Below are 26,224 nucleotides of genomic sequence, written 5' to 3'. Positions count from 1 at the left end.
TGTATTAACAGTCTCTATATAGGAATTTGTATTAACAGTCTCTATATAGGAATTTGTATTAACAGTCTCTATATAAGAATTTGTATTAACAGTCTCTATATAGGAATTTGTATTAACAGTCTCTATATAAGAATTTGTATTAACAGTCTCTATATAGGAATTTGTATTAACAGTCTCTATATAAGAATTTGTATTAACAGTCTCTATATAAGAATTTGTATTAACAGTCTCTATATAAGAATTTGTATTAACAGTCTCTATATAAGAATTTGTATTAACAGTCTCTATATAAGAATTTGTATTAACAGTCTCTATATAAGAATTTGTATTAACAGTCTCTATATAGGAATTTGTATTAACAGTCTCTATATAAGAATTTGTATTAACAGTCTCTATATAGGAATTTGTATTAACAGTCTCTATATAGGAATTTGTATTAACAGTCTCTATATAGGAATTTGTATTAACAGTCTCTATATAAGAATTTGTATTAACAGTCTCTATATAGGAATTTGTATTAACAGTCTCTATATAGGAATTTGTATTAACAGTCTCTATATAAGAATTTGTATTAACAGTCTCTATATAAGAATTTGTATTAACAGTCTCTATATATAAGAATTTGTATTAACAGTCTCTATATAAGAATTTGTATTAACAGTCTCTATATAAGAATTTGTATTAACAGTCTCTATATAAGAATTTGTATTAACAGTCTCTATATAAGAATTTGTATTAACAGTCTCTATATAGGAATTTGTATTAACAGTCTCTATATAAGAATTTGTATTAACAGTCTCTATATAGGAATTTGTATTAACAGTCTCTATATAGGAATTTGTATTAACAGTCTCTATATAAGAATTTGTATTAACAGTCTCTATATAGGAATTTGTATTAACAGTCTCTATATAGGAATTTGTATTAACAGTCTCTATATAGGAATTTGTATTAACAGTCTCTGTCTCTATATATAAGAATTTGTATTAACAGTCTCTATATAGGAATTTGTATTAACAGTCTCTATATAGGAATTTGTATTAACAGTCTCTATATAGGAATTTGTATTAACAGTCTCTATATAGGAATTTGTATTAACAGTCTCTGTCTCTATATATAAGAATTTGTATTAACAGTCTCTATATAGGAATTTGTATTAACAGTCTCTATATAGGAATTTGTATTAACAGTCTCTATATAGGAATTTGTATTAACAGTCTCTATATAGGAATTTGTATTAACAGTCTCTATATAAGAATTTGTATTAACAGTCTCTATATAGGAATTTGTATTAACAGTCTCTATATAAGAATTTGTATTAACAGTCTCTATATAGGAATTTGTATTAACAGTCTCTATATAGGAATTTGTATTAACAGTCTCTATATAGGAATTTGTATTAACAGTCTCTGTCTCTATATATAAGAATTTGTATTAACAGTCTCTATATAGGAATTTGTATTAACAGTCTCTATATAGGAATTTGTATTAACAGTCTCTATATAGGAATTTGTATTAACAGTCTCTATATAAGAATTTGTATTAACAGTCTCTATATAGGAATTTGTATTAACAGTCTCTATATAGGAATTTGTATTAACAGTCTCTATATAAGAATTTGTATTAACAGTCTCTATATAAGAATTTGTATTAACAGTCTCTATATAGGAATTTGTATTAACAGTCTCTATATATAAGAATTTGTATTAACAGTCTTTGTCTCTATATATAAGAATTTGTATTAACAGTCTCTATATAGGAATTTGTATTAACAGTCTCTATATAGGAATTTGTATTAACAGTCTCTATATAAGAATTTGTATTAACAGTCTCTATATAAGAATTTGTATTAACAGTCTCTATATAGGAATTTGTATTAACAGTCTCTATATAGGAATTTGTATTAACAGTCTCTATATAAGAATTTGTGTTAACAGTCTCTATATAAGAATTTGTATTAACAGTCTCTATATAAGAATTTGTATTAACAGTCTCTATATAAGAATTTGTATTAACAGTCTCTATATAGGAATTTGTATTAACAGTCTCTATATATAAGAATTTGTATTAACAGTCTCTGTCTCTATATATAAGAATTTGTATTAACAGTCTCTATATAGGAATTTGTATTAACAGTCTCTATATAAGAATTTGTATTAACAGTCTCTGTCTCTATATATAAGAATTTGTATTAACAGTCTCTATATAGGAATTTGTATTAACAGTCTCTATATAGGAATTTGTATTAACAGTCTCTATATATAAGAATTTGTATTAACAGTCTTTGTCTCTATATATAAGAATTTGTATTAACAGTCTCTATATAAGAATTTGTGTTAACAGTCTCTATATAAGAATTTGTATTAACAGTCTCTATATAAGAATTTGTATTAACAGTCTCTATATAAGAATTTGTATTAACAGTCTCTATATAGGAATTTGTATTAACAGTCTCTATATATAAGAATTTGTATTAACAGTCTCTGTCTCTATATATAAGAATTTGTATTAACAGTCTCTATATAGGAATTTGTATTAACAGTCTCTATATAAGAATTTGTATTAACAGTCTCTGTCTCTATATATAAGAATTTGTATTAACAGTCTCTATATAGGAATTTGTATTAACAGTCTCTATATAGGAATTTGTATTAACAGTCTCTATATAGGAATTTGTATTAACAGTCTCTATATATAAGAATTTGTATTAACAGTCTCTGTCTCTATATATAAGAATTTGTATTAACAGTCTCTATATAGGAATTTGTATTAACAGTCTCTATATATAAGAATTTGTATTAACAGTCTCTGTCTCTATATATAAGAATTTGTATTAACAGTCTCTATATAGGAATTTGTATTAACAGTCTCTATATAAGAATTTGTATTAACAGTCTCTATATAAGAATTTGTATTAGTCTCTATATAAGAATTTTTATTAACAGTCTCTATATAAGAATTTTTATTGTGCGTCCACACAACATGTTTCGGGCACCAAGGCCCTTTTTCACTTGAAATATTCCCAAATTCGTATTTACACAATTATATGAGGGGCCCAGATTAAAAGAAGTCCCCCCGTTGTATGTCGGGGAGCACGGGGGCATCATTAATAAAGAGGAAACGTTTGTTGTTATGAAATAACCAAGAATATTTGTATTTACAGCTTATTTACACTCATATAAAAGGGAATTGCACTTATTTATCAGCCTGGACATAAGAAGAGAACATGCTCCCCTCCTGCTCCAGCAGCGCCCCCGGCTTCTCGTACTCCATGATGGCCCCCCGCTTCATCACAATCACCAGGTCTGCGTTCAGGATGGTGTGAACCCGATGCTGGGGGGAGAGAGAAAAGGTCAGAATGTGGGGTCTTCACCCCCATTACTAATCCCTAACCCCCCACTACTGTCACTGCCGTTACACTCACCCCATTTCCAACAATTCTCTTCCCAAATCTCTTTCCCTTCCCTAACCCCCTGCTGCAGAGGGGAGGGACTATATACAGTCTATTTATATATAGATTAATGTCAGTGACGCTGTGGGATAAGAAAGGGTTAAGTAACAGGCAGGGGGTCCCGGTGCTACTGACCCAATTCTCTCTATGACTGAGGGGGGAGGGGTGACAGATGGGGGGGACACAGATTGAGGCAGGAGATTGGGCCTGTGACATTACAGCAACATCTAATATGGTCCAATAGGTGAAGTCTGTAATGTTCCCCTGTAATGTAACACTGCCCCCCCACCCCATAATCCCAAACTTGGGGATCCCCCACATTAACCAGGCGGTTCCCTAAATCCGTCTCCAGACCCGTCACTTACAGCAATGGTCACCACCGTGCGATCATCAAACGCCGTCATCACCACCTTCTGTAAGATGTTCTCCTGGGGGGAAAGGTGAATAGAAATCAGCAAAGAAACATTTGGGGTTATTTCTGCCTCAGATACAAGGAGGTCCCTATTAACTGCCTCCCCCCCATCAACTTGTACTTTGTGCTGCTCTGGGCAACTTGCTCTTTCCCTGGTTTTCCTCATTCTGGGATACCAAGAGCTTGGCATCAGTCTGGGCATCAGTCTGGGCATCAGTCTGGGCATCAGTCTGGGTATTAGTCTGGGCATCAGTCTGGGTATCAGTCTGGGCATTAGTCTGGGCATTAGTCTGGGCATTAGTCTGGGCATTAGTCTGGGCATCAGTCTGGGTATCAGTCTGGGCATTAGTCTGGGCATTAGTCTGGGCATCAGTCTGGGCATTAGTCTGGGCATCAGTCTGGGCATTAGTCTGGGCATTAGTCTGGGCATCAGTCTGGGCATTAGTCTGGGCATCAGTCTGGGCATTAGTCTGGGCATCAGTCTGGGCATCAGTCTGGGCATCAGTCTGGGCATCAGTCTGGGCATTAGTCCGGGCATTAGTCTGGGCATTACTCTGGGCATTAGTCCGGGCATTAGTCTGGGCATTACTCTGGGCATTAGTCTGGGCAGTAGTCTGGGCAGTAGTCTGGGCATTAGTCTGGGCATCAGTCTGGGCATCAGTCTGGGCATCAGTCTGGGCATTAGTCCGGGCATTAGTCTGGGCATCAGTCTGGGCATTACTCTGGGCATTAGTCTGGGCAGTAGTCTGGGCAGTAGTCTGGGCATTAGTCTGGGCATCAGTCTGGGCATTCATCTGGGTATCAGTCTGGGCATCAGTCTGAGCATCAGTCTGGGCATTAGTCTGTGCATTAGTCTGGGCATCAGTCTGGGCAGTAGTCGGGGCATTAGTCTGGGCATCAGTCTGGGCATCAGTCTGGGCATTAGTCTGGGCAGTAGTCTGGCCATCAATCTGGGCTGTAGTCAGGGCATCACATGCATTGAGGCCACTGGGAAGCGGATAGAAGTGACAATTCTTAAGCACAAATGAGTGAGCAAAGTGCAATGTTTAGATGTTATTTTCCATGGATATTAGACGTCACCTTCAAGTTGTGTGACCTGTATATGGTCATGTCCTTATATATATATATATCCTAATATAATATTCCCTTCTATTATTCCCTGTGTCTCACACAATTCCTTGTGAAGGACATTTCCCATCAGTGAACTAGGGCTATTGGGGCGTGTTGTTTGTTTGCCATGGTTACATATTGGTTGCTATGGTGGAATGTGCCTAGAAACGTGTGCTTTTTCACCACTGTGTCTCCCAGTTATTATTAATAAAAGGAATACACTGGGGACAGGTGAAGGTTTAATATTCAATGAGACAAAAGCTAAAATGTAAGAAATTAAGAACGAGGCTCAAACTAAACGTAACTGACAGAAAAAGGGGAAACTAAATCTGGCCACTAGCCATTGGCACAGAAATTGCTTGCCATTTTGTTTATTAGTGGCTACTAGAACAGGCTCATCATAAAAACTGTCACTCACCTACCTGTCACATATATTACATTCTACAGCACTCACTGTCAGGCACCTAACTGTCACATATATTACATTCTAGAGCATTGACTGTCAGCCACCTAACTGCCACATATATTACATTCTAGAGCACTCACTGTCAGGCACCTAACTGCCACACATATTACATTCTACAGCACTCACTGTCAGGCACCTAACTGCCACATATATTACATTCTAGAGCACTCACTGTCAGGCACCTAACTGTCAGCTCAGGAATTGCTCTTTCTTCTATGACATGCCCTGTGTATATATCACCAGAGAAGTAAAGTGTCCTGGCAAGCAAAGGGTTAAGTAGCCTGCGTAAAGACAAAAATCCCCGTGTGCCCATGAGTCTGTGCCGCTGTGAGTGCCAGTCTGGAGTGAGTGCCAGCGACATGTAAAGTGACAGCTGCGGGTTATTAATAGGGCCCCTGAGTGTAAGACAAGTGGTTCATTCCGTGCCCCCGGGGGAGGGGCTGATACATACCGTAGCCATATCGATGGAAGCCGTAGCCTCGTCCATGATGAGAATGCTGCTCTTACGCACGAAGGCTCGAGCCAAACAGAACAGTTGCCTCTGCCCCACACTGAAATTCTCTCCCCCTTCTGTCACCGTCGCATCTGCAACAGACACCCCAGTAATTACCCCACACGGCAAATACAGTCTCACCTCCCCCATATCACTATGTGCCCCCCATATCACAATCTGCCCCCATATCACTATGTCCCCCCCCATATCACTATGTCCCCCCCATATCACTATGTCCCCCCATATCACTATGTCCCCCCATATCACTATGTGCCCCCCATATCACTATGTCCCCCATATCAGTATGTCCACCTATATCACTATGTGCCCCCATATCACTATGTCCCCCCATATCACTATGTCCCCCCATATCACTATGTGCCCCCATATCACTATGTGCCCCCCATATCACTATGTCCCCCATATCAGTATGTCCACCTATATCACTATGTGCCCCCATATCACTATGTCCCCCCATATCACTATGTCCCCCCATATCACTATGTGCCCCCATATCACTATGTGCCCCCCATATCACTATGTCCCCCATATCACTATGTCCCCCCATATCACTATGTCCCCCATATCAGTATGTCCACCTATATCACTATGTCCCCCCATATCAGTATGTCCACCTATATCACTATGTCCCCCATATCACTATGTCCCCCCATATCACTATGTCCCCCCATATCACTATGTGCCCCCATATCACTATGTGCCCCCCATATCACTATGTCCCCCATATCAGTATGTCCACCTATATCACTATGTGCCCCCATATCACTATGTCCCCCCATATCACTATGTCCCCCCATATCACTATGTGCCCCCATATCACTATGTGCCCCCCATATCACTATGTCCCCCATATCACTATGTCCCCCCATATCACTATGTCCCCCCATATCACTATGTCCCCCCATATCACTATGTGCCAGAGCCGTACCTATCACATGACACACACCTCCCAACATTTTGGAAATAAAAAGAGTGACAAAAAGTTGGTGCGTATTAGAGTCCTGCGCGGGAACCCGACCCGACCCCTACCCGACCCCTACCCGCTGACCATCAAGAATCAGGAAGTGATGTCACTGTAAACTGGAAGTGACATTATCAGAAGTAGGCGTGATCAGAAAAAAGAAGTAAAAATCACTATTGAGAAGACCCGCGACCCCACAGAACCACGACCTGCGTCTATACCCGCACCCAGAACTTCTACCCACAACCTGCAGGGTACCGCAGGTTTTTGTTGGTTACCCGTGGGTACCCGACCCGCTGCAGGACTCTAGCGTGTGTAGCACGGGTGTTTTTTGACCACGCCCATTTCTGTGGCCACACCCCCAAATGACCATGTTAATTTGACAAAATTTGGCAGGTTATAAAAGTTTGAAGACATTTCTGTGTTTTTTTCAGTTATTACAGTTTTGCTAATGAAGGTGAATTGCCCTTTAAGCTGTGAGTCTGACTTCTCCCAAGGGACCTGTTATCTTATATTGTTACAATTACTTATTTGCTGATCTCAAAATTGTTACAAAAGTAACTTATCTGCTGCTGTGGCTGTTCTGGGCTCTCTGCCAAAAGCCAATTAAGTTAGAAACGTTGTTTCTGTTTCTGGCTGTTCAGTGCAGAGAAAAACGGGACTTTCCCGTACAAATAAGGGACTGCGGATAGAGTGGTCAAAGAGGGACTGTCCCTCTAAAACCAGGACAGTTGGGAGGTATGAAACACCAATATGTCACACGGGAACCCAAACTCACCCAGACCCCCCGGCAAAACCTTCACTACGTGTTTGAGTTGCGCAATCTCCAGCGCCTCCCACAGCATCGCGTCCGTACACTTGTTCTCTGGGTCCAGATTAAACCTGAGGAGACATTTCTGTGTTACTTATTAGTGGATTATATAATATATAGTGAATAAAGTACCCCCTCTTGTAAAATATAAGGATATTATTAGTTACCGAGGAGTTTCATGACCATATAAAAGTACGAGGCCGAAGGCCGAGTGTTTTTATACAGGTCATGGAACTCCGAGGTAACTTCTAATATCCTCATATTTTACAACTGGGGGTACTTTATTTATTATAATACACAAGTTTCAGTGAGTCATGTGACAGAAATGACATCAGAACTCACCGTTTATAACTGATGACATCACTACTCACCGTTTATAAGGATATCATTTACAGGATATTCATGGCTTTTGTGTATTATATAGAATTATATCGACCCCTTTTATATTCACTTTACCCCCATTATAATATGAAGTTCTGCACTGCCCCCTGCTGGTCGTCTGCACAAATTCCCCCCCTGTGTTACTATTCCTCCAATTATACCAACTCATCATGTGATCTTATTGGCTGATTCTCCATAGTCATGGCTTTGTTTAACCCTCTTAATATCACAGCATAGGTATTCCCTGTACTAAGCACAATTCAGCAGGAACAGTCCCCTAAGTTTGCTCATAGTCTGTACAGAGAGATCCCATAAAACTATGGTACATAGGTATTCCCTGTACTAAGCACAATTCAGCAGGAACAGTCCCTATGTCTGTAGAGTAACCATAAAGCTGACGGTCTAAGACCTACCGGATTGTACCACTGAACAATATGGGGTCCTGCAGGATGATTGACAGTCGAGATCTCAGGGTCTGCAGAGGCAGTTTAGCAATGTCTATCCCATCAATGATGATCCTGCCTGGGGGGGGGGCAAACACAAGGAGATTTGAGGAATCACAGTTGGGAAAGCAGAAAGGAATTCTGGGAATAAAGAAGAACCATAACCCCCTGCAAAGAATGTATTGTATTAATATCAGTTGCTCCAGTGGCCCCAGTGCTAGAGGAAGGGCCCAGTGACTGTGGGGGGGGGGGTGCAGTTGGGCAGATTTATCAGGATAAAGAGGTCGGGGGCAGCCGCTCAGTAATTTCCCACTTACCCTGGAACGTGTCCACCATCCGGAAAAAGGCCAACGAGAAGGAGGATTTGCCACTCCCAGTGCGACCACAGATCCCAATCTGAGGAAATGAGGAGCAGAATGAGATGATTTGGTTGGTGGAGAAATTCAGGAAGAGGGTAACAATGACCCCCTGATACCCCGGGGTCTCCCCCATCTCTTCTCATTCAAATAACAGCCAAAAACTCCCCTTTCTCCTGCCATTGGATCAACCAGAGGCCACACAGGAATTACTGGGAGGGTTGGACCTGACGAATATGTTGCTTTTATCAAGTGACAACTCCCTGAGAACTCCCTGCCCCTCGCCCTGCTGGCACCTAACTCCAGTCTGGGTATGTGAGTAACAGTGAGAGTGTGAGTGCCAGTGTGAGTGAGAGTGTGAGTGACAGTGTGAGTGAGATTGAGAGTGAGTCGGAACAAGCAGTGCAGGGAGACATAAGCAGTACCTTCTGGCCCGGAGTGATGTGGGCATTGACGTGCTTCAGAACCGGCTTCAGGGAGGAGTCATAGCGAACGCTCAGGTTCTGGATCTGGATCTCCCCATTCTCTGGCCAGTTTTGGGGGATCTGTGAGGGGGCTGTGCCCGAGGGGGAGACAAAGAGGGGGTGTCAGAGAGGCAGAGACTCTTCATTTCCCAATAGAACAGGAATCCCCCCGTCACTCACAAAGAAGCCCCTTGTAATTCTCTGGTTCAGTTTTGAGGAGCCCATTGATTCTCTTCACTGCCCCGAGTTGGATCTCCATGTCGGACAAGTTCCGCACCATCCAGTTCAGGTAGTTGGACACCTGGGCAATGACAGCAGTTAGGAGCCAAGAGCTGACAATCAATATTGTGTAGAAATCAATAGGCCCATTACTTATTCCTCTCCATTACTGTCTCTTCCCTCTTCCCCGGCTCTGGGTCAGAACATCAATTCCAGACTCATATAAAATGCAGATTAAATACACGGAATTAATTGACTGAGCCTCATCAATCATTAACGAGGCGGCTGATCTCCATCATTTATATTTATCATCTCGTAATCTCAAATTGACCTGTTTTATTATTTATAATAAATTATAATTAACCAGCTGGAAGTGGGAGGAGTTGTACAATGGGGCCCCTCCTCCTTCCAGCCCAGAGCCGGGTTCTGATTGGGTGACTGCAGAGCCAATCAAAGCACATTCCTTATAATAAGAGAAATCAGTTCTAATATAACCCAGTTATATATATATATATAATTATATAATTATATAATATAATAATATATATAACTTCTAATAGTGGTTCCAGTGCAATGTCAGTGTAATTACCATTAGAGCGTAAGTGAGTCCCAGTCCAACGAGGCCGGACGACAGATTATAATGCAGCGAGTTGGTGATAGAGGCAACGGCAGCGATTAGAACAACACAGGCCCCAATGTATTCCTGAAATAAAGGGGAACAAAAGCCTTTCATATAAGAGAATTAGAGATTGGGAAGGGATTTTCTCACCAGTAACAAACACTGTACTTGCCATTCTCACTTCTAACCACCGATTGGCAGCGGTGAGGAACAGGGAGGCGATGTTGTTGGAATCCGTGTGTTCCAGGAGCTTCTGCCGAAACCGTGGTTCATACCTATGGACGGACAAGGAAAATTATACAAACTGATATTGGTGGAACATTCCACCGAATAACAACAATTGCAATTCAGTTACCAGGCTTACTGCCCCTAGCAACCAGAGAGAATGTTGTAAGAGACTGTCACCCCCTGCACGTGACTATTTATATATCTGTATGTCTGTCCTGCCTCACATTCTGACCTGTGTGGGGCTACTAGGGCCCCCCATGCACCCCCCATGCACCCCTCCACACACTGAGAGTCTCTAATGTACATAACAGTCTCTGCAATGATAAATAGCCACCTCCCCTTTCACTGTGCTTGGGGCATCCATAGTGAGAGAGTTGCAGTTCAGCAACAACTGGAGACATCCTAGTGAGACATTCATGGTACATCAATGGTACAATAGAATTTATAGCATCATTATTTTACATTATATCCCTCTGCACATATAACTGCTGCCCTGTGGGGCCCAAACTGAAGGGGCCCCGGGAATAACCCCCAAAGTCTTTGTTGCACCAGTAATTCCTTCCCTACAGACTGTCTGGGACCCCCGTGTGACCCCCTGAATCATCTCAGATTCCCCAGCTGCCCTAAAATGGGAGAACTGTATTGGATCTGGGGGGAAACCTTTAATGGGGTACATCCCTGTGCTAAGCCCCCCTGTTTCTCTCTACCCAAGGGGGTCTCAGAGCAAATTACCTGAAAGCTCGGATGGTTGTCAGTCCTTCAACTGTTTCTGCAAAATGGGACAGAAGGGGGAGCTGTGTGCTGTCCTCCAGCTGCTGTAGGTCTCTGGGGGTTAATAACAATAATAATAATAATAATAATAATTACAATAATAACAACAACAACAACAACAATAATAATAACAACAATAATAATAAGAATAATAACAATAATAATAATAATAATAATCAGCACAGAGTTAATTGTGTGGAGGGTGGGGTATCTATACAGTGGGAGACATCACATATAAACAAACCCTACCAATAGTCACATGTTATTTCCCCTTTAACCCTCGGAGGCAAGAAAGCAAAGTACATGTGACTATGTCTCCCCCTGCAGGACAGTGGGGGCATTACAAGAACATTTGGGGCAGTTCCCTTGGCTACACTAGGAATTGGATTCTGCCCCCCCCCAGCTGTTACTTTGTATCACATGGACAGGATCAGGGGGGGTTTACACACAATTAACCCTTTCCCTGCTGTACCATAATCAGAGTGATTGTGTTGTTTCTGTTGAACTTTACACTTTATAAATAAATATTGGGAATATTTCCCTTATTTCCCCCACGCTGCCCCCTTATTCCTCTGTACAGAGATATTATACTCAGCAGAGATTATGGGGGGCAGCCAGGAAAATGCTCCCCCCAATATGCCAGGGGAAGAAAGGCAATAAAGCTACTTATTATATTGTGCTTTAATTATTAGATTATTAGATGGGGTGCGGCTAATAGACTGCAGTGTATCAGTAATAGGGAAATAAGAGTTAAAATAATAATGGTTCATCTGCTTTCTGTTTCTAAGCATCACTGTCCCTAGCAACCAGAGGCAGAAAAGTCTTTTTTTAAAAACGGCAAACTATTACTTTATAGTTAAAGCATTTAATTCAGCCTCTAATACAATCTTATCCATCTGGGGAGGCCATAGCATTCAGGGGCTGTTTAAGGACCCCACAGACGTATTATGTAACGTAATTGGGCCCAAGCGTGTGAGGAACTGTGGTTTAACTATAGGGGAAGCAGACCCCATGGGGGGATTGTTAGAGACATATGGGGTACCCCTGCATCCTGATAGGGGAGCCTAACAAAAGTCTTTGCTGTGGGGCCTGGGCCACTGGTGAGGAATGTGAAATAACGAGCCCCCTGTATAGTGACTGGTTGGGGGTCTCTCTGCAAAAGCTGTGCCAAATTGTGCATTGGGCTACCTGGTGCCACAATAGCAGCAAAGCAGGTGCCAATGTGGGTGACTATTTACTCAGCTGAAACTGCACATTCTGTTCGGGTCTCTTGTGCCCAAGGACATGGGCTGAGGTTGGAGAGTCTGATCCTGGAGTTTTTCCCACTTGGTCCAACTTCCAGTTAAACTCGCTGGTTCTGTTGGTGCCAATTACCTGGATGCCACGCGGAAGTGTTTCTGGATAAAGTAACATACGATGGCGAGGGGCACCAGGGAGATGAGGAAGACGGGGGTCACGTAGGAGATGACGGCGAGCGCAGACACACACAGTAAAGTGGAGCGGCTCAGACATTCCAGGGTGGCCGGGATGTGCTGGAGAAACAGCGAAATGACAACAGGGAATTACAACTGATCCCCAATGTACTAACTGTGGGGAGCGACTCCCACGTCTGTGGATCTGACACTAAAACAACATCAGCCTGAGAATAATCCAATGTCTGGTGGTCCTGGTGCCAGGTGCGGGCATACGGCCAATCAATGCCCCTTTATAACCAGATCTGTCTTTAAAGGACAAGGAAAGTCTAACTAAAGAAGTAGCTATAAATGTTGTACTTTATGTTTTGTGCTTCTGTACCAGCCCAAGGCAACCACAGCCCTTTAGCAGTAAAGATCTGTGTCTCCAAAGATGCCCCAGTAGCTCCCCATCTTCTTTTCTGCTGATTCACTGATTCACATGCTCTGTGCTGCTGTCACTTACTGAGCTTAGGGAGCCACTCACAATATACAGTACACATAGAATAGAAATGTCACAATATAAGGCTGATTAGTAATTAATACACATAATTACTACATGGCAGCACAGAAACCAGTGCAATTAGCATCAGAATTAAATAATCAGCAAACCTGTAGCATCAGTTTATATTACAGCCAGGGAAGCTCATTTTCTGCTGCTGGATAATTAGTGACGAGCCCTAAGCTTAGCTTCTCAACAGCCAATCAGAGCCCACTGAGCATGTGAGTGTCACAGACACTTTCCAAGATGGTGACCCCCTGTGACAAGTTTGAAGTCCTGGATCATTGCTGCTATTGACAAGCTCAAACTTTAGCCTCGCGCAATAATTAAATTTTAGGGTTTAGTTCTCCTTTAATCAGATAGAAGGGGCACAGTTAGCTATTAAGCCATGTTTGAAAAGGGGCATTTTCTATACAAAGTGATTGAAGTAAGACAAGAAGGAGTCAGGAGAAGGGGGTATAGAGGTTATAATAAAACTAGAGGGTGTCAGTAACATTTATTATTCATTTATTTCATGGCAGTTCATATAAATTTGACTCCAGCGAATCCCATGAGCCCCCGGCCCCCCCATACTAACACTGTTATTACATCTCTCCCCAGGGGTCGGGGATTTATTTCCCATCATTACATTCAGCTTTGCAGCAATTTATTACTAAGAGGGATTTATAACAAGGCGGCAGCAGAAAATCTCTTTATTCCATCAGTGAGTGGCCCCTGGTCTGAGTTACGGGGCCCATTAATGTGAGCCGCAGGCAATAAAGCCCTAAATAAAAACTACTTTCTCTAAATCCCCTCGCTGAGACCCCCGAGCCCAATCCTCTCATTTACCTGATCTATTGTATTAAAATCTGCTGAGAAACGGTTGAGAATGCTGCCCAGGGGGGTCGTCTCAAAGAACCTGCAAAATAAATATTACACATAAACTCAATCCCAGCCCGAAATGTACATTCTATAGCTGGGGATTAAAGGGGAAATGGTTCCTACAAATAAATATTCTCTCTGACATGACGTCACTTAGTAAATACATTTGTTTCCCACATTATATAGAATTCCCAATACTTTGTTATTATCTCACACACGGAGCAGATACAGAGCGACACAGAGATAAAATGAATTATAATTGCGGTACATTTCTAGGTGTTAATGGATTTTCTGTTGCTCTTCTCAGTACCCGTTATGCTCAGATAATCTGGATATTGGTCTATAGTGTGACCTTCTGATTCACTATAGTGCTGAGTATATTGATTCACTGATTCACTATAGTGCTGAGTATATTGATTCACTGATTCACTATAGTGCTGAGTATATTAATTCACTGATTCACTATAGTGCTGAGTATATTAATTCACTGATTCACTATAGTGCTGAGTATATTAATTCACTGATTCACTATAGTGCTGAGTATATTAATTCACTGATTCACTATAGTGCTGAGTATACTGATTCACTGATTCACTATAGTGCTGAGTATATTAATTCACTGATTCACTATAGTGCTGAGTATACTGATTCACTGATTCACTATAGTGCTGAGTATATTAATTCACTGATTCACTATAGTGCTCCACTCCACTGGGGTAGGAATAGAGGGACAGGGTAGAGATACAATGTAACAGAGACAGTGTAGTATAGATATACAGAGACTATACAGAGAGAGAGAAGCTAATACAGAGGAGATACAATGTAACACATAGAATCAGAGATACAATGTAACAAAGAGACACAGTATAGATATACAGAGACTATAGAGATAACGGAGAGAAGCAAAAACAGAAGAGATACAATTAGGGTTGCCACCAGGCCGGTATTTTACTGGCCTGGCCGGTAAAAATGATGGTTGATCTCAATGTTATTAATAGGGAATAAAGATAAATATATAGGAAGGTCAGTGATCCCAATGTTATTAATAGGGAATAAAGATAAATATATAGGAAGGTCAGTGATCCCAATGTTATTAATAGGGAATAAAGATAAATATATAGGAAGGTCAGTGATCCCAATGTTATTAATAGGGAATAAAGATAAATATATAGGAAGGTCAGTGATCCCAATGTTATTAATAGGGAATAAAGATAAATATATAGGAAGGTCAGTGATCCCAATGTTATTAATAGGGAATAAAGATAAATATATAGGAAGGCCGGTATTTTTTTCCAGAAAAGGTGGCAACCCTAGATGCAATGTAACACAAAGAATAAAAGATACAATGTAACAGAGACACAGTATAAATATACAGAGACTATAGAGATAACAGGGAGAGACTCTAATACAGAAGAGATACAATGTAACACAACAGGGGCACAATGGGTGCAGGGCTGCTGCTATATATATAAGGCTACACATGGCCACTCACCTCATTGGGGCTAAGATGATGGCATTGAGGAGGCTGCTGTGCAGTTTTTTGGCCACCCGCAGGCCAGTCCGTTCCACGGCAATAGATGTGGCGAGACACATAATGATCCCCACGCAGGACAAGATGCTGAAGGTCATAGAGTAGGGCGAGTGATCAAAGTGGCAAACCTGGGGGGGGGGAAGAATAAAATATATATTAATGGCAGCAAAGTACCCACAATTCCTCTCCCCAGCATATTCATCTCCAAGTCATGTGACCTTGCAAGTTATTGCCCCATTCTAGTCTCAGTGCAGCACCAAAAGGGGCAGGAAAATGGGCTGAAATATAAGAAATAAATGTAGTTCTGTTGGTTCCAGTGACTCTTATATCAGTTTTGCTTTAGTCCCTGTGCAAGTGCCGGATTATAGGAAATACAATGAAGCGTTTGGATCCACCTACCTCTTTCCCTGAGCAGTTGGCCACGGACTGGTTGGTGATGGCGGCCGACGTCCACTTTGCTAGCCAGAAGTCAATGGCCACCATGACAGAATGTTTCAGCAGCTGGGACAGGACTAGTAATGGCAGGAGCAGGATGCCAGCCGAGCTCAGGTACTTGCCACAAGCCCTCCAGGGCATTTTGGCTCTTTGGTGCAGGAAATTGTCATCATCTTCCTCACTCTCAGATATCTCCTCTGTCAGCAGCAAGGAATACAATGGGTTAATGAGGTCACTGCAACACTCACAGCTGGGGTACACTGACTGCACCCCCTGTCTCATTGGACTCAATGCACAAGGCTTAGAATAAACAGCGCCCCCTTGTGGCTCAACTGTCTGTTCCGGAGGAAAGTCATTCATTGGATTTTAGTTTAATTTACCTTCATCTTCTTCATCATCTCCGAGAAGGGCGTCTCTGGGATAAATGGTCCTCTTTAAATTCATCCGCTCCCCACCGGATTTACAGTCTAGAATGATCTCCTGGGAGAGGAAATAAAAGAATTGGGTTGGATCTGCCACCTGATATGTATTGAAGCAATTCCCAGTTATTATTTAAATAATTAGGAAGGAATTACTGAGAAAGAGACAAAACTAACACGACCCCTTCCCATCATCCTCTGTTTAGACTCTACTGGCCACCAAACACCTTACTCACATTGTCTATGGAATAAAGAAATTTAACCCTTCCCAACCCAACGTACTTTCTCTAATTCCTGGTCCTGCCGGTTCATGAGGGTTTTCCAGTGTTCATAGAGTTCGGGGTCTGATTTCTGGATGTCCTTGAGGGTCCCCTCCCTCTGAATTGTCCCGTCCTTCATTGCAATGATCTGCAAGGATTAAAGGGTAACTAGACACTCAAAATTTATTTCATTTCTGTGAATTCCTCTAACTATTTGGCCTTACTCTCCCCCATCCTCCCTCTTCTCTCCCCTTCTATATTTCTCCTCTCCCCCATTTGTCTCTCTACTCCCTAACCCCCTTTCTCTCCTTCTGTCTCTCATCCCCTCTCCTTTCCTTTTCTCCCCCAACTGTTTGGCCTTACTCTCCCCCATCCTCCCTCTTCTCTCCCCTTCTATACTTCTCCTCTCTGCTCCATCCATTACTCACCCAGTCGGCATGGGGCAGGTACTGCAGTTTGTGAGTAACTAAGACTGTGGTTCTCTTATTGTCCCTGAGCATTTGTAGGATCCCCTCGTGCATGAGATGGTCACTAAGGTGAATGTCCAGCGCAGAGAAGGGGTCGTCCTGTCAGACACAATTCACAGTTGGATTCAGGTTCTTCAGCAGAATTATGAGGCTACAGTACAACATTTAATTCACTTGGGACCCAGCAGATCAATGATGTCTAATCTACATTTCCCAACTCACACTCACTACTTATTCTGGGAGTTGTAGTGTAAATTGAGGTTTTTGATGTCTGGTTGTGCTGATCTGTGACCCCAGAATAGAAGAGAAGTGAAGCCACATTTGTATCAGTATTATTATTATTAATAATATCTTGTACATCTTTGGGACCATTATGCTTTTAACCTTCCAACTTGCTATTTGATAAGATCAGTGATGGCGGCAACCACATAGCAACCACCAGACATCAGCCTCACATAATGGAATAATAATACAGATAATAATGGGATATACTAGAGAATCCATGGGATAAACCCTCATGCCCTGCTGATGTTCCTTTCTGAGTGCACTTATACTTATACCAAATCCATTATACTGAGTTAAGTTTCATCCAAGCACTTTGCAGCTACTCCATTGCTTTTCCCCCTGATCTGCTACTGGAGCTCTCGCTGCTGATGATACAACGACCCTGACTTGGGAGTAATTAGAGCTAATGGCAACGCAGAGCGGAAAGTAGAAAAAGTTCATTTGGGGGCCAAATAAAAGAACCTTCTCAGTCCAATGATACATTGTTGTCAATTAGGGAAATCGATAGAGAGCGGGAGATGCAGCAGAAAATAACCCAGCGCTCTAATGAAATGAGCCAATTAAGTGTCATCATTAGAGAAAACTGATGGGCAAATCCGTGTCTGGTAAGAGGTGAATATGAGCAGCACGTTGCACTATTCTCACTATTAATCACTGATCTTGGGGGGGGTTAAGGTTTAGCCCTGTATTTATCTCAAACTGCACAGAAACCTCAATAAGTCAATATATGAGAGTCACAATGGTTGAATTAAAGGGCACATTTGCTCTGCGACTGAGCCGCTTATAAATAAAAGGAATAAATATGTATCTTTATGGGCCGAGCTGAGTAAACAAAGAAGCTATTGAATTCCAGGCCAGGGAGTCAATTCATTTCAAAGCAAATCATTAGTGAATGTGAATGGAGAATTGTCTGCAGGATATTCCTAATAATAAAAGGCTGAGACATTGGATAAGAATGGGAACGTCTCTCACCAAGAACACAACGCTGCTTTGCTGGTAGAGAACTCGGGCCACACTGATTCGCTGTCGCTGCCCCCCAGACAGGTTGATCCCCTGCAGGAGAATAAACATAAAGAAAGAACATAAAGTGATATAGAAGCAGACATTGGGGGTGTATATCTTACATAATGAGTAATAGATCTCATGCCCCGTATGTAATAACCAGTTGATGAAATAACCAATAATGGGGTTACTGACCCGTTCCCCAATCTGTGTCTGGTCTCCATGGGGCAGAATATCAATATCCGGCTGGAGGGAACAGGCATCTATAATTGCTTTGTACCTGGGGGGAGAAAAGCAATAGAGTAACAGAAGGCACAGCCAATTATGTAGGGGGGCAGAGTCCTGACTGGGACACCCCAAATGTTAGGGAGGTTTTTTGGGGTAATGGGGTTTGGACAAGAGTAGACAAAGGAGGATGCTAAGCATGGGGGCATTTTTATTAAAGGCTCAGGGGAGGAGGAGAGAATCTGAAGAAAGACATTGCCTTTAATAACAATGGCTCCCTGCCTGTTACTGGGCCTGGGCCTGGGCCATGTGTAGAGACTGGGTGGGAACTGGGAGCAGCAGCGAGAAGTAAGGGAGGGGTTTACGAATAGGATTATGGTTGGGGTTAAGAATAGGATTAGGGTTGGCATGAGGACTGAAGTTAGGATTAGGGTTGGAGTTAGAACCAGCATTAGGGTTAGGGTTGGGGTTATTACTAGGGTTAGTCTGGATCTTGGGCTAGGATTATGGCAAGGACTGAAGTTATGACTAGGATTAGGGCTAGGGTTGCAGTTAGGACTATGATAAGGGTTATGACTGGAGCAATGACTAGGATTTGGGATAGGGTGGGGTTAGAACTAGGGTTAGGGTTGGGGTTATTACTAGGGTTAGTCTTGGAGCTTGGGTTAGGATTTTGGCATGGACTGAAGTTATGACTAGGATTAGGGCTAGGGTTTGCGGTTAGGACTAGGATAAGGTTTATGACTGGAGCAATGACTAGGATTCGGGATAGGGAGGGGTTAGGACTAGAGTTATGGTTGGGGTTAGGGTTTAGGGTTGGTGTTAGGTCTGAAGTTAGGGTTAGGGATGGAGTTAGAATTAGCATTAGGGATATGGTTGAGGTTAAGATTAGGGTAATGGTTGGAGTTAGGACTAGGGTCGTGGTTAGGACTAGGGTTAGTCTTGGAGTTAGGACTAGGATTAGGGTTAGGGTTGGGGTTAGGACTAGGGTTAGGGGGTCAGGACTAGGTTTAAGGTTTTAAGGTTGGGGTCAGACTAGGATTAGGGTTAGGGTTGGGGTTAGGACTAGGGTTAGGGGGTCAGGACTAGGTTTAAGGTTGGGGTCAGACTAGGATTAGGGTTACCATTAATTTGTGAGGAAATGGCAGACCTTTAGTTTTCCTTTCTATTTGCATTAGATCAATGATGCAACTTGCCATTGGTCACTGTGCAGGTGGGGGGGGCAGTGCTACAAGGACACCAGGCACAGGATCAATGATGACCAGCCGGACACAACCCTGCTATAGTCCAACTGAGCCCTCAAAGCTCACAATCTATAAGAATGTTGAGTTGAAATGAAGCATTCAGGCAATGCATTTAATCAGGATAACCTGAGACAGATTTGGGGGTGATTGGGTACAACTAGATTTGGCTCTTACTTCTGTTTGTTGAACGGACTCTCAAACGTAATGTTCTCCTCCACGGTGGCATTTAGTAGCCAAGGCTTCTGGGAAGCGTAGGCCACGGCCCCTCTCCTCCTACAGTAAAAGAACAGCAGCAGTCAGGGAGTTATCAGCTCCTGGGGATTCCCATTCATTTCCCTTTGTTCCTCTGCTGTTTCCTTATAAAAACCCAAATGAGCCCCTCACCCACCCGCCCCCGGGGCCCCTCACTGGGACAAGTGACATTTAAGTGACAGGAATTCTCTTTCCACGGGATTCAGGAGACGCAGTCATTGTCACATGTATAACTGCCACAGACACGTTCTACACACACGTTACACACACGTTACACACACCTTACACACACGTTCTACACACACGTTACACATACATGTCATACACACACATGTTACACACACCTTACACACACGTAACACACACACACGTTAAACACACAAGTTACACACACATGGGGGAAGGGAACTGGTGCTCATGTCAAACCATGTCTCTAAAGGGGTTGTAGATACTGGAACTTCTGCCCCAAAATCCACCCCCCACTGCTTAATCAGAACAGTTCCATTTGCTACACTCAGTTGGCCAGTGGGCAAATAACATTAATGAATCCAGAGCGGGAATATGAATCCCTCAGTCCTCCAGCCATTACTTTGTGCAACTCCCTGTAACCCTGTCCTGCCAAAGGTTACTACAGTATGCAGAGAGATTAAGTTCAACAACAGCAGAGGAGCTTTACATGGAGCTGATGACACAGGGTATAATATATGTGAGTTTAATATAAATGTGTCTGGTGGTGGATTTGGGGCATATTCTCTCTTCTGGGGGCAATGAGTTGAGATGGGGAAGAATATTTCATTGGCGAGTGTTTGTGATTGGCTGAGAGTCATTTCAGAGGCAGCTGCTCCATATTCTGGGGGTGACAAAGTCATTATTACCCTCATAGGAATTATTAAGAGACGGGGATTTTATATGTGGAATTCAGCAGCATTTGCCCTTTTGCAGTAAATTCTCTGGAAAATATTTCCTGATGCTGATTTATTATTTAGAACAAAACATACGTTTATAACTGTATTTATATTCATTAGAATGTGCTGCGGGTTACTTCCCCTTTATCCTGAGATCTCTGCACCGGGTAAGTTGTGAGCAATGAATTCTATGATATTGGGAGACTGCAGTGAGGGGGTAAGTAGGGGAGAGGTAGGTGCCCATAGCATAATGGATTCTGCACATTTACAGTATATAGTCCCCAGGGTGGGGGTTCCCAGGAGCAGAGGGAGAGTAATTGGGGGGCACATGATCCTCCAGACAAACATTCGGGATCAGGAGGGAGAAATGTGCGGATATAAAACAGGATTTTCTGGGATATTCTGTTCCCGACGTCTCTCAGGATATAAATAGGGAATATGTTCCTCCGTGAGGAGACTGGAGAGTCGGAACTTACTGGGGTTCCTGAGGATTTTGGTTCAGAGGTGGAACATTGGAAAGAGAATAATTAATGGGTCAATATAAAATATACGACTTCTGATTTAAAGGGGAAGTTGCCACTTGCACTCGATCAAATCAAGTGAATATTATTTGGTTGTTACTGACATATATTATGGGGTGAGATTGGGGTTGTCAGTGGGGCATGGGAGGGGGGCAGTATAATGGGGAGGACAGAGCAGATCAGCAGTAGGGCAGCCCCCGCCCTTATTGTACAGTGTAAAGTCGACTCTTTATAAGGAATTAGCTGCTTATTGGCTCCCCTGTCCCTTTGGGATTGTGGGAAATACACAAAATACTCTCACTGGGAGCAGGTGGGTGTCACTGGGAATGCGATTCTCTCTCTCTGATTGGCTCCCTGGCCAAGTTACCTGGTCACCTGATCAGCAACAACACCTGGGAATCCTGCTCCCTAAATCATTAATATTGGCACCCACAGGCCCTGTCTGTAACTGCCCCGGCCCAATCCCACTGGCACCCAACACAGGGGCAACTGCAGCAGCAAAGTCACATGTTAGGGCAAACTGCAAGAAGTCACATGATCAGTTCAATTCATTTCGGTTGCTGGGGAGAATGAGCAGAATGAGCCGGAATATAAAGGAATATAAAGGGCAACTGTTCCCAAGCAGATGTTCATAAATGCCCAGGGCAACCAGTGTGTGTGTGTGGGGGTGGGTTACCAGGGAGCCCCCCAAGGGGGACAATTCTGTTCCTTGTGTCTCCATGTGGGAATAAGGAATGTTTAATATTCCAGCAGCTGAGACTCACTGGGAAAGGGTTGCTATGAGCTTCAGCTAAAGGAGTGACAGATACAGTGGAGCTTAGCCAGGCAGAGGTGAGAGCAATCATAGGGACAGGAACAGAATGTGATAATTATTAACCCCGTCTTCCCCCTACACTATCAGGATACTACACAGGGGGTTAATACCAATTAAAAAGTCTCAGGGAATGAACATCATTGGTGCCTCTTGTGCTTCTCTTTCTCTCTTTACCCAAAAACCTTCATCAACCTCATATTCACCTTCCCTCTATTTCTATTTATCAGCATCAGTAAGGGTTTGTATTCCCTTTATTCCCTATAGATGATCGCTACAACTAACTGATTAGATAATGCCGGTACTGATCATTTAATAAATTATCCCAATAGACTAAACATGTCCCATCACAGAACATCTGGGCCCCTGTCCCTATCGCACTGGGGTCCCCATGTTTCTGCACCAGGAATAACCGAACGCAGGGCTGTATGAAATCCGTCACAGGCGCCGGATCCCTGCCGAGATTAATAGATTTATATTGGGAGCCACTGGGGATGTTAAATCTCAATGACAAAACCCATTGGCTTCTTACTACCCCTAATATTACCCCCAGGACATATACCAGGGGCAGATTTCATTACCTGGTCTCCATGTCGACGGCCGTCTCCTTGTCTGGGCTGTGGGAAGGAGAGACCAGGGGGGATTAGTGAGCAGCAGTGCAGGGGTTAAAGTGAGATCAATAACTTGGGAGTCGTTACAGGAGGTGCTGATGGGGCAAAACAGTCATTAAAGGGAAATACAGATCAATGGGAATGTGGAACACAAGTGTAATTAGGGAATGTGCATATATAATAAGGAGCTTATTGATTGGCTGAGACCTGGGATTCTATTAAGGAAACGTTTTCTATTTCCCAGAGATCATTGCCTGGAATTATCCTATTGCATGTCATGGCTTGTATTCAGTAGGGGCAAGGCCAGGGGCTGCTGGGAAATATTAACCCTATCTGTTGCTCACCTACATATTCCATATACACACTGTATGTATGTTCAGTTATAGTCACAGGGCTGCTTTCAACTGCCAGGGGGCACCTGATATACCTGGGGGGCAGTTAGAGGCAGGGTGGTGGGGGTGAGAGGGTTAATATGGGCACAGAGCATTGGATTAAAGGGGAACTCACTTGACATCCTCGCCGGTCTCACTGTCGGACACGATGCTGAACAACAAACACATCAGAGACACAAATGTCAGTAAATGGAACAATCAGGTGCTGAGCAAACATATTAATTTCTGATTGGTGCAGGGACAGGGGCTCATTACCCCAAACCCCAATCACTGGGAGTTTATAGAGCGCAGCATCTGTCACTTACCTGAAATAGCAACTGCCAGCGCATGTCTCCATTGTGTCAGCTCATCAGGCAATGGGCCCAGATCCTGTTAACCCTTCCCTGCCCACAACTGACCCGTCCCCTCCTCTCTCTGCTCTCCATTATACCCCAAGTGGCATTAAAGGGGAACCAAACCCACACTCGACAGACTCTCATAAGATAATGGGGAGGACGTACTAATGAACCAGGGAGATGCCCCCAGAGAAATCCAGAATGAAAGACCCTATAACACCCAATGGGTCACTATTATATATATATTCACCTGTTCCACAACACGTCCCCCGAAATCTTATGCATTTCCCCGAGGGTGGCCAACAGCAGCGACGACTTCCCACAGCCGACCTGCCCCACGATCATAGTCAGCTGACCTGGGGGGGGGCAGAAAGGGGATTTTATTTATCAGCAGAAGGACAGTGAAATAAGGGTTTAATAAAAGGAGAAGGAAAGTTCCAATACAGTTTATTGCCAATAGATTAGTCACAATAGTCCAAGCTAAAATGCTATGTTATTCTGCAGAATGCTTTAATATATCTGAGTAACCAGCTCTAGAGGCTCTCTGTTTGTTTAGGATAGCAGCTGCCATATTAGCTTGGTGTGACATCGCTTCCTGCCTGAGTCTCTCCCTGCTCACTCATAGCTCTGGGCTCAGATTACAGCAGGGAGAGAGAGAGGAACAAACTGAGCATGCTCAAGCCCTAGCCCTGGAGGTTTAAGCTGAAAACAGTTAGTCTGATACAGAAGCCCATGAGTACACAATAGAAGGAAAGAAATGTGATGTTTGTTTTGACAAAGGACTCAGAGCAGAATTACTTTGAGTTAGGAATGCACCGAATCCATGACTCGGTTCAGGATTTGGCCAGGATTCGGCATTTTCAGCAGGATTCGGATTCATATTCGGCCGAATCCTTCTGACTGGCCGAACCAAATCCTAATTTGCATATGCAAATTAGGGTCAGGGAGGGCAATCACGTGACTTTTTGTCCCAAAACCAGGAAGTAAAAAATGTTTTCCCCTTCCCACTTCCCATTCATATATGCAAATTAGGATTCGGCTGAATCTGTCACAAAGGATTCGAGGGTTCGGCCGAATCCAACATAGTGGATTTAGTGCATCCCTACTTTGAGGTGGTGTGTTTATATAGCCCTTTCTTATAAAGCTTTCTTAATTTTAGCCTTTCCTTCTCCTTTAATAAAAGATTTGAGTTCAACCCAAACTATAGAAACCCGCAGTACCTTGGGGGATCCGGATATCGATGTTGGACAATGCTGGGGGTCCGTCGGGTGTCCAAGTGAAGAAGCCATTGGTAACCTGGATAAGGGCACAGAGAACATATTATATTGGGATATATTATAAGCCTGTTCCAGACAAACACGACCAATATAAAGGGAACGTCATTTTCACACTGACAAATATAAAGAGTCTCCCCAGTGGAAGGGCAAGTGGAGGTTACACTGCTCCCCCCATAGGACACAAGGAACTCAAATGAGCAGACTTTGGGAATTAGTATATTAGGGTTACATGGGGCAGATGTGGGGGTACCCATTGATTTAGACTCCAGTGTAACCAAGAGGGTGAACCTACCCATCCATGGGCATTCATACTGATAACATTGGACTGGGCCTCCCCACCCCCATAAAGAATGGGCTGATGGGAAATGTCCAAGGCTGGGGCCCACTAGGGGCCAATCTAAGTCACACACACAGACATGGGGCACAAGTAAAACACAGATGGGCACAAGATTGAGCTCTACAATATCTAGGTCTGTGCCCCCTGGTTCTGCCAAGCCAAGAAGTAAAAGGGGGGTGAGGATGAGGAGGTGCAGAGGCTTCACCTTTATACAAAACTCATTTCCCTCCGTGGGGTTAGTCGGCCGCCTCTGCTGACAGTTGAAATGGTTCCAGTCGTCCCGGATGGGTCTCTTACGGTTAACAACTTTGAGGGGCTGTGCAATATTGGGGAGACAGAGACAACAGTGAAAGTGGCAGCTAGTAAGGGGTTAATGACAACTGAGGCTCGGGGGTCAGACTTACCACTGCCTGGTACTTGTTATGGGGGGACAAGTTGTTGGATGGGGGGCACTGATCCACCTCTTCCCCAATCTCTTCACTTGAGAAAAATTCACTGAGTTTCTGAACACTGAACGGAAAAAAGACACGGAGTCACAATAAGCCACGGAAATGGGGCCCATGTCTCCTAAATGATTCCCCTCCCAATGTATCACTTGAAATACTCAGTATTTGTATCACTGTGGGATTTGTCACTGGCAACACAATAAATGACCCCTTCTTAAAGGGCCAGTAGCACCGACGGCTTTGCTGTGTAATCATGGGGGGCAGCTGAGCTGAACAGGGGGCAAATAACAGATAATCTGATTGGATACAAAGGCTTTAGTGCTAACGTGAAGATAAACAGGGGTCAGAAGTCACACACTCATCTATAGGATAAAAGCCTCTCCCATTCACATTGACACCGCTCCTGCCAATAAGTATTTGTATTTGCACCGGCAGAACTAACATTCATA

The 26,224-nt window shown here is 43.0% G+C and overlaps 1 protein-coding gene across 5 annotated transcripts in view; it reads right to left on the bottom strand.

The window, feature by feature from the left end:
• Nucleotides 1-3,035: 3,035 nt before the first annotated feature.
• Nucleotides 3,036-26,224, bottom strand: part of LOC108713435 (ATP-binding cassette sub-family C member 8) — a 51,559-nt gene continuing 28,370 nt past the window's right edge. For 2 of the 5 annotated variants that reach the window (XM_041589638.1, XM_041589639.1), the window contains exons 13-39: nucleotides 25,734-25,839; nucleotides 25,535-25,645; nucleotides 24,936-25,011; nucleotides 23,966-24,071; nucleotides 23,496-23,531; nucleotides 22,959-22,994; nucleotides 20,063-20,161; nucleotides 18,615-18,699; nucleotides 18,390-18,470; nucleotides 17,094-17,231; nucleotides 16,688-16,813; nucleotides 16,367-16,466; nucleotides 15,951-16,183; nucleotides 15,513-15,679; nucleotides 13,988-14,057; nucleotides 12,581-12,738; nucleotides 11,168-11,260; nucleotides 10,380-10,482; nucleotides 10,178-10,291; nucleotides 9,550-9,670; nucleotides 9,331-9,461; nucleotides 8,867-8,945; nucleotides 8,520-8,628; nucleotides 7,693-7,796; nucleotides 5,891-6,024; nucleotides 3,817-3,879; nucleotides 3,036-3,333 (exon numbers count right to left, since the gene is read on the bottom strand). In XM_041589638.1, coding sequence (XP_041445572.1) covers nucleotides 3,196-3,333; nucleotides 3,817-3,879; nucleotides 5,891-6,024; nucleotides 7,693-7,796; nucleotides 8,520-8,628; nucleotides 8,867-8,945; nucleotides 9,331-9,461; nucleotides 9,550-9,670; nucleotides 10,178-10,291; nucleotides 10,380-10,482; nucleotides 11,168-11,260; nucleotides 12,581-12,738; nucleotides 13,988-14,057; nucleotides 15,513-15,679; nucleotides 15,951-16,183; nucleotides 16,367-16,466; nucleotides 16,688-16,813; nucleotides 17,094-17,231; nucleotides 18,390-18,470; nucleotides 18,615-18,699; nucleotides 20,063-20,161; nucleotides 22,959-22,994; nucleotides 23,496-23,531; nucleotides 23,966-24,071; nucleotides 24,936-25,011; nucleotides 25,535-25,645; nucleotides 25,734-25,839 — 2,917 coding nt within the window. In that variant the 3' untranslated portion in view covers nucleotides 3,036-3,195. The remainder of the gene's footprint in view (nucleotides 3,334-3,816; nucleotides 3,880-5,890; nucleotides 6,025-7,692; nucleotides 7,797-8,519; nucleotides 8,629-8,866; nucleotides 8,946-9,330; nucleotides 9,462-9,549; nucleotides 9,671-10,177; nucleotides 10,292-10,379; nucleotides 10,483-11,167; nucleotides 11,261-12,580; nucleotides 12,739-13,987; nucleotides 14,058-15,512; nucleotides 15,680-15,950; nucleotides 16,184-16,366; nucleotides 16,467-16,687; nucleotides 16,814-17,093; nucleotides 17,232-18,389; nucleotides 18,471-18,614; nucleotides 18,700-20,062; nucleotides 20,162-22,958; nucleotides 22,995-23,495; nucleotides 23,532-23,965; nucleotides 24,072-24,935; nucleotides 25,012-25,534; nucleotides 25,646-25,733; nucleotides 25,840-26,224) is intronic. The other 3 variants (XM_041589640.1, XM_041589642.1, XM_041589641.1) reach the window with 3 other exon arrangements.

This window comes from Xenopus laevis, chromosome 4L (genome assembly GCF_017654675.1).
Source record: "Xenopus laevis strain J_2021 chromosome 4L, Xenopus_laevis_v10.1, whole genome shotgun sequence".
Lineage (NCBI taxonomy): Eukaryota > Metazoa > Chordata > Amphibia > Anura > Pipidae > Xenopus > Xenopus laevis.
This window is presented reverse-complemented; position numbering and strand designations above follow the sequence as displayed.